Raw genomic sequence first — 8,620 nt, forward strand, 5'->3', positions numbered from 1 at the left:
AGCAGGACCCTGTCTGAGAAGTCACGTGGAGCTGGCAAGTGGGCGCTTTAGTAGGAAGCTGCTGGGCTGGGGCAGGCTGAGGCCAGTAGGATGCCAGGGGCCTCGGGGGAGAGAGGACCTGGTGGAGACACTCCAAGAAGCTCACCCCTGAGAGCCTGAGCCCACCCGCCCGTCCCTCAGGAGTTCAGCCACCCTGTGGAGAGCCTTGCTCTGACCGTGGAGGAGGTGATGGATGTGCGCCGTGTGCTGGTGAAGGCTGAGATGGAGAAGTTCCTGCAGAACAGGGAGCTCCTCAGCAGCCTGAAGAAGGGGAAGGTGAGGAGGCAGGGACCCCGACTTCTCTCAGCAGGCAGGAGCCGGGCTTGGGGAGTGGTAGGCAAGGTCAAGACTGCTCTTGGCGAGTTTGGGACAAAACTGTGCTCTAAGCAGACCTTTCCTTACAGATTTGCTGCTGCTGCCGGATCAAGTTCCCTCTGTTCTCCTGGCCGCCCACCTGTCTTTTTTGCAAGAGGTGAGCCTTCTGTAAGCACCTGAGCTGTGGGTTTACATGGGAAGGAGGGGTAAGAAGCCTTGGCCTCTGTCCAGTCTGCTTCCTCTGTTCCATCCCTGTAGGGACGTTATGTCATGCACTGTGACTACTGCAAGTAAGGAACAGAATTTTTAAAATCTATTAAAAATTTTTCCTCTTTTTCTTAAAAAAAAATTTTTTTAAATGGGGGGAAGTAATTTTTTTTTTAGGTTTGCTTATTTGTTTATTTTTTTAAACAGAAGTACTGGAAATTGAACCCAGGACCTTGTGCATGCTAGGTATGCACTCTGCCACTGAGCTATACCCTCCTCCCCAGGAACAGACTTTTTAATTTTTAGTGTAACTTAATAGCTGAGGGGCTCCCACTTCCAGCCAAGGTGGGGTAACAGGCACCAGACAGGCAGTTTTACACTTGAAAAAGCCAAAAGAACCCCCCCAAACCCCAAAGATTATGAAACATTGGTTTTCAAGCAATAAATGGGAAGCAGATGGCATCCTGTGACTGCCTCAGTTCTGGAGTCAGCCTGTTGAGCTCCCGGAGTGGAGGAGGTAAAGCACAGAACCCAGGAAGACCAAGGCAGTGCAAGTTCTCCGTGCAGATTTCTGGGAGGAGAGGGTTCTCCAGGAAATGAGCCTCAGATACCTGCACACAGTCCCCCCTGAGCATTCAGAGTACTGATCAGCACATGCAAGGAAGTTACCGAGGGCTTGGAAAGAGTCATCTTGGAGCACAGATTGGCAAACTCCAGCCCATGGGCCAAATCTGGCCCACTGCCTGTTTTAGAAATAAAGTTTTATTGGAACACACCACATCGATGTGTTTATTCATTTAGCCATACATAAAATGTTTACTATCTGACCTTTTATGGAAAAAGTTTACTGACCCTGTTCTAAAGATTTAAAGGAACAGTATCTGTTCCCACTAGTCACGGTGGAAACATTGTAATTCATGGGCCACTGAGTGGGATCACAGGAAGGTCTTGCCGCACTAGCAGGAATAAGTACCCCGAGACTGAGCACTGCTCCAGAACTAACAGGTCACAAAAGCAAGACCTGAAAGGACCAAACTGTTCCCAGGTATCTTAATTGTTTCCCAGAACAAAGCTCAAGAACAGGAATAAAAAATGCCCAGCACCCAGCAAGAAGAAGTCTGGCATCCATTCCAAGGTTATCAGGTGTGTCGAGAAGCAGGAGACATAACCCATGATGAGAAAGGTCAGTGAAATCCCCTGGAACTGACACAGATGTTAGCACCAGCAGATAAGGACATTGAAAGTTTTGAACTGCATTTTGTGTGTAGAAAAAGTTAACGACATGGAAGATTGAAAGAACTCTGAGACAAATCAAACCTCTAGACACGAAAACTGGAATGTTTGGGATGGAAATTACACTGGATGATTTACAGCAGATTAGACATTCAGAGGAATGTGCAGAAGAAGAGATTAGTTAACGTCAATACATAGCAATAGAAACTATCCAAAGCAAAAACACCAAAAGAAAAAAAGAATTTGAAAAAGGAGTTGGTGAGCTGTGGGGTAGCATTAAGACGCCCACCTAATACAGGTGTAATTAAAGTCCCGGAGGAGAAGTGAGAGGCAGAAAAAGTATTTAAAGAAATAAAGCCTAAAAAGGTTTTCCAAATCTGATGAAAAATATAAACCTACAAGAAATGCAATGAACCCCAGGCAAAAGAAACATGAATAAAATCACACCAAGGCACAAATTAATCAAATAGATTGAAGCCAGTGATAGAGAATTCCTAAAATCAGCCAGCAAATGGACATGTTATGTACAGAGAAAGAAAAAGAGGACTGCAGATTTCTTGTCAAAACACCGCAAGCAAGATGTCAGTGGAACAACATCTTTGAAGTGCTGAAAGCAGGTGAAGACTGTCAATCTAGAATTCTGTACCCGGCAAGAATGTGTGTCAAAAACAAAGGCAAAAGTAAAGACATTTCCAAAAACACAAAAGCCTAAAGAATTCTTCACAATCAGACTCACACCAGAACAAGTGTTAAATGAGGTCCGTCACATAGAAGGAAAATAGTACCAGATGGAGATGTGAATGTTCACAAAGGAGTAAGAGCACTAGGAACAGCGATTACTGAGATACAATACTACTAACATACACGATGACCTGCTTATGCCGCTTTCAGAGGTAGACCAGTGTCCAGCACCCAGCGATGTAAAGTTCAGTGTTTGGCATCCAATCACAGTTTACCGGGCAAGCAAAAAAAAAAAAATTAATCTATTGTGGGGTTTATAACATATATCAGTAAAAAGTATCATAATGGGAGCGTTAAGACTGGGGGTGGGGATTAGAAGTATGCTGTTGTAAGTTTTTTTTATACTGTACATTAAGTGGTAAAATACTACTTGAAGGTAGAATGTGATAAGTTAAAAGACATATTCTGTGAACCCTAAAGCAAACATGAAATAACTTGTAAGTCAACAAAGAAGATAAAATGGAATAATAAAAAATAATTAATAGAGAAGGCAGAAAAGGAAAAGGGAACAAAGAGCAAATAGGACCAAAAGGAAGTAGCAAGAAATAGACTTAAACCCAACTATGTCAGTAATTACATTAAACTTAAATGGTCTGAACAATGTAGGTAAAAGGCAGTTTCCCAGATTGACTAATGAAAGCAAGACTGTTGTCGACAAGAGGTGTACTTCATTTTTATTTGTTTATTTTTATTGATGTATAGTTGACTTACAATAGTGTGTTAGGTTCTGGTGTACAGCATAGTGATTGAGTTATACATACACATATATTCGTTTTCATGTTCTTTTTAATTATGTTACTACAAGATATTGAATATAGTTCCCTGTGCTGTACAGTAGGACCTTGTTGTTTGTCTGTTTTATATATAGTACTTAGTAACTGCTAATCCCAGACTCCTAACTGATCCCTTCCCCTCCCCTTTGGTAACCATACATTTGTTTTCTATGTACATTTTAATTATTTTATTTAAAGTATTTAAGTTATTTTATTTAAATTATTTAAATTAAATTATTTTAAATTATTTTATTTAAAAATTTTTACAACATTGTAAAATGATTATAAATCAATAAAAAATGTTAAAAATAAAAAAATAAAAATTTTTTTCAGGCCTTTTTTTGGAGGGAGGAGGTAATTAGGTTTATTTATTAATTCACCGGAGGTGCTGGGGATGGAACCCAGGACCTCATGCATGCTAAGCATGTACTCCACCACTGAGCTATAACCTCCTCCCCACATGTGCTTTAAATAAAAGACAGAAATTGGTTAGGAAGGGAGATGGAGAATGATATACCATGTCAATACTAGTCTAAAGAAAGCTTGAGTTGATACATGAATACCATGCAAAGTAGACTGTGGAGCAAAGAATATTACCAGAGGTAAAGGAGTTCACTTAATAATGATAAAAGGAGGAAACAACCGCAAACATTTTCTCTACCTAGCGAGAGAGTCAGGTGCACAGAGCAGAACACCAGCATGACTGCAAGGAGAAGGAGCTAAGTCCACGGTTACACTTGGAGGTGCTGATGAATGTTGTGGACAGAGAAACTAAAGGTATAGATAGGAGATTTGAACAACACTGTCACCAACTTGATCTAACTGACATGTGGAGAACACTTGACCCAAGAGTGGGATGTACATTCTTGTCAACGGTGGAACATTCACCAAAATTGACATATTTATGCCCCGTATTCTGGGACATAAGGCAAGTCTCAAAAATGTGAAAAGATTCATATCATACAAAGTATGTTCTCTGACCACAGTGAAATAAAAGCAAATTTATACAGACATTTGTGGATGGCAAATTAATTCCGGGATGTCCATGCAAGTGTACACGGTCCCTTGTTTTATTAATTTTTATTTTTTGAGGGGTAGGTAATTAGGTCTATTTATTTAATTTAATGGAGGCACCAGGGATTGAACCTGGGACCTCATGCACACTGGGCAGGTACACTACCACTTGAGCTATATACCATCCCCCAATAGTCCCTTGTTTTAAAAAATAAATTTGGACAATTTGTACTGATGTGAGGAAGAGCCCTGGTGTATCCTTATAGAATAGTACATGATACCACATTTCATTTATTTTATATTCACTTTAAATGTTTTTCTTAATTTATGCTTAGGTCTGAGGGATGGGAACTATTGCTGGCAGGGGTCATCTCCAGGATGGGCTTTACGGGAGAGGACCCTACTTATAAATTAGAATTCTCTCTAATGTTTGAATTTTTATAGCAAGAAGGTATTTACTTTTGAAATCCCATATGGGGAATAAAAAAATGTTAATCGCTGCTTAAAACTGAGCACCTCAGCTGAGGCTTCTCTGGCTCCCATAACGCTTACGGAGAGAAGGGTCAGGCACATTGAGCTCCAGACCGGGTTTTTCCCGAGTGGCAGAAGTACTGTAGGTGTGCAGCTTAGTAAAAAGAGAAGCAAGATGTGGGGGTAGTACCACAGTGCAGCACTGAAGTGTCCAGGGGTGGAGCAGAAGGCCTGGCAGCGGGGCTGGGTGAGTAGGGCCCTCCTGGCTGACCCTGTCTCCTCTGCTTTCCTTCCAGAGCTGTCTGCACTTCCTGCAGTGTGAAGGTGAGGGTCTTCTGGGGTCTGAATGAGACCCCACGCACCTTGGTGTCCTGCGACCTGGCTGGGCTTGTCGTGGTGGGGCAGGTGGGACAGAGGCTGTGTTGTCTCCCGTCCGATGACCCTACCCTCACCAGTCACCTTCGTGTCCTTCCTCCAGGAAGAATCCACCCCTCCACCTCCCAAGACTGTGCGGTTTTTAAAGACCTTTGTAGATGTCTTTTTTTTTTTTTTTAATCCATGTTAGTAGGCCAGTGCCAGGAAACCCTTTCCTTCCTCTAAAAGCCATCCTTCTGACATGGCAACTCCCTTTTGTGTTTTGGAGAGGATCTTTAGAGCAGCTTGGGGTGTCTGCATATGTGCAGGTGTGCACAAAGCTAAAAGGTAACATTTCACCCCATTACGACTCATCCCAGAAACAATAATCTGCTTAATAAGGATTTTTACCACCACTATTATAAACCCCTATTTTTTATCTGCCACTTGGCTAAGGAGAAACCACCACATCAGTGTTAAGTACCAATCACACCTAGGGTGAGATGCTCGATGTTTTAAAAAGGCAGTTCCTGTTCTGGGATGCAAGGAGGCACGTGTCTTCAGACGCCAGGCATGGAGGGGCGTCCAGAGAGCATGTAGGGGGCGAGTGACCTCTAGGCCATCCCTGCCTTGCTGCCTGCCACACAGGCCCAGAGCAGGCGGCTGCTCAGGGGGACGAGGGTGCCTGGACCGTCTCTCTGCATTGCAGATGAAGATGCCTTCTAAGAAGCTTGCACACATCCCCGTCTACACGCTGGGCTTTGAGAGTCCCCAGAGGGTGTCACCTGCCAGAACCATGCCGACACAGAGAAGAGACGTCTTCCAGTGCGTGTGGTGCCCTTGCTGACATCACTGTGGTGGCCGGGCATTGACAGTAATGCGGGAGCTAGGGGTGGGGTGGGGGCTATTTGCTGGGGCACCCCAAGCCAGTGGAAACCCAAGGCAGCTAGTTTGAAACACAGGGGCTGAGTGGTCAGAGCCCAGGAAGAGCTTTTGTGGATGGGCTCTGCTCTGCCTGCTGCGGGCTGTGGGGGGGTGCCACGGAGACTCTGGCAGGGCCCCCTGACGGCCCTCTCCCGCCCCAGATCCCTGCAGGGGCCCCAGTGGCGCAGCGTGGAGGAGGAGTTCCCGCACATGTACACCCACGGCTGCGTCCTGAAGGATGTCTGCACTGACTGCACCAGCTTCGTGGCGGACGTGGTGCGCTCCAGCCGCAAGAGTGTGGATGCCCTCAACACCACGCCCCGCCGTGCCCGCCACACCCAGTCCCTGTACGTCCCGGACACCTGGACTCTGGACCTCAAGTGACAGCCCCTGGGCCCCCAGGCCACCTGGCCAGAGGCTTTCCAAGGTGCCCCCAGGTGGCCATGTCTCTGGGGAGGAGATGGGCTCGTCCTGACCCAGGCGGAGAAGTCCCCATCCTCCTGAGTGTGCATGTACATATATACATATATAGATATGTTTATATAATACTTACACACAGCCTGTATATTTATATTCATGTTTCCTGGCCCCAGAGTTCATTTGGGGTCAGGCTCACCCCAGGACCCTCCCTGGGGGAGGCTGTTTCCCCAGGTTCCTTGGGGTGGGGAGGGGGTGGAATAGGAACAGGCCTCCTCACTCAGACAGGGAGGGGCAGGTGGAGGGACAGTACAGGACCCCAGCGGGGGGCTCTGGGGAGAGGGTCCCACCCCCATATGTATTCTCTTCTCTGTCTGGGGCTGAGAATACTGCAGCTTCCCCTCCCTAGGTGGGAGTCCGGGCTGGGACAGGGCTCCTGGGTCCCCTTTTTGCATCTGTGCACTCTCAGCAGGGAGGTGGGCTGAGAGTCCTCTGTTGGGCCCCCGTTTGGAAGATCCAAGGCCCAGCTTGCAACTTGCCCCTGCCTGGCCTCCACACCTGGCCATTGCCATGCAGCTGGTGTCACCTGCCTCACTACGTGTGGGACCGTGCTGGCCTGAGTCCCGATTCCAGGAGGAGCAATGTAAACTGCACATGGCCACTCGTGACCTAATAAAGGTGGTCTCATAGTCTCCTGTCTGGGGTGTGAACTGAGAACTACCCAGCTGTGGTGGTGGGCATCTTCTCAAAGGGTGGATGTTGGGCTCCGAGGGCCACCAGCCCTCCGGTGCCCTTATGGTGTGAGGCCCAGTCCCACCCACAGTGCCCACTCTGAGACCTGGCCATCTTGGTCCTATGTGCCCACTCTGAGACCCGGCCATCTTGGTCCTATGGCCAGAAGGGCTACGTTTCTAAAGTGGTTCAGCCTGCTGCCCATCAGCTGCCTGCCTGGGTGGGGAGGCCCTCTGGCCTCATCCCCCTTACCGCTTCTCCTGTTCTCCAGGCAGATGATTCTGTCGGGGCTGGCAGGGTTGAGGAGAATGGATGGGGAGCGCCCAGGGGCTCTGCCTGGGTGGGGCTCTGCTACCACCATCTTAGAGGAGGCTCAGAGAGGTGAGGGGATTTGGCCAAAGAAGCACAGCCTGCCCAGCATCTCCCACCAGGCCTGCTGGGTGCCAGGCCCTAATGCCTGGCACACAGTTATGGGCCCAAGGAGGCCCCAAGGGACAGAACTTATAACAGATGAGCCTTCAGGTAAGACACTCGACTACACAAACTTAAGACCAGCCAGTTCCCAGCACTTGTTCTGTGCATTTCATTGGCAGGGAGTATTATTCCCATTTTAAAATGAGAAGACTAGCACAGAGAGGGTGAAGAATTGCCTGGTCACACAGCCAGCAACAAGAAAGCAAGTAATCCTATAGGCAAGGAAACAGGCCAGGTGACATGTGCAGGCCCTGCTCCCAAAAGGAGGTGACCCAGGTTCTAATCCTCATAGGAACACTTGGAAATGAAAGTGTATTTGAAAACAGAATAAAAACCCATCCTTGCACAGCTGGGCTAAGCTGGGAGCACCCACACAGCTCAAAGGTGAGGTCAGGAGGGAGGATCTGACACTCCCATGGCCCCTGCTGTCCTGCCTGTCACGGGCTCACCTCGGCTGACCCCAGGTGCCAAAAGCTCTAGTGTCAGCCCTCTGAACCCAGCCCTGACTCTGCCTCACCTAATTTAGATCTTGATAAAGAGATCACTTACTCCAAAACTTTTACAACCAAACTTCTTGCCAAGGATGAGACCTTTGGTTGTATAGGGAGAGACGTGTGTTCAAAGGTGCCTCTCCAGGGACATTGCCACTCAGCTTGTCTCTGGTGCTGCACCTCTCAGTCCCAGGGCCGCCATCTCATGGAGACAAAGCAGGACACAGCTCCAGGTGAGCATCCCACATTTCCATCCACAGGAGAGGCAGCAAAGCTGGTCACACCTCAGACCAGGGGTGACACAATCTATGTAATGACTAGCCTGGCCCTGAAGGATGAGAGCTTTCAGGGTGGTGCCCTGGAGGTCTTGCCTGTGTTGTGGGAGATGTGGGGGTGGGGGTGGCCTGAGGCAGCAGCTACCCGCCAGCTAGTGTG

The 8,620-nt window shown here is 47.6% G+C and overlaps 1 protein-coding gene across 4 annotated transcripts in view; it reads left to right on the forward strand.

Annotated features, from left to right (window-relative positions):
* Positions 1-7,180, forward strand: part of SPIRE2 (spire type actin nucleation factor 2) — a 28,280-nt gene extending 21,100 nt beyond the window's left edge. The window contains exons 11-15 of one of the 4 annotated variants that reach the window (XM_072946879.1): positions 181-315; positions 444-511; positions 5,090-5,117; positions 5,857-5,972; positions 6,233-7,180. In XM_072946879.1, coding sequence (XP_072802980.1) covers positions 181-315; positions 444-511; positions 5,090-5,117; positions 5,857-5,972; positions 6,233-6,455 — 570 coding nt within the window. In that variant the 3' untranslated portion in view covers positions 6,456-7,180. Of the gene's footprint in view, positions 1-180; positions 316-443; positions 512-768; positions 973-1,000; positions 1,340-5,089; positions 5,118-5,856; positions 6,022-6,232 lie in introns of those variants that run through there. The other 3 variants (XM_072946880.1, XM_072946881.1, XM_072946882.1) reach the window with 3 other exon arrangements.
* Positions 7,181-8,620: the final 1,440 nt, after the last annotated feature.

The sequence above is a fragment of the Vicugna pacos genome, chromosome 21, assembly GCF_048564905.1.
Source record: "Vicugna pacos chromosome 21, VicPac4, whole genome shotgun sequence".
Lineage (NCBI taxonomy): Eukaryota > Metazoa > Chordata > Mammalia > Artiodactyla > Camelidae > Vicugna > Vicugna pacos.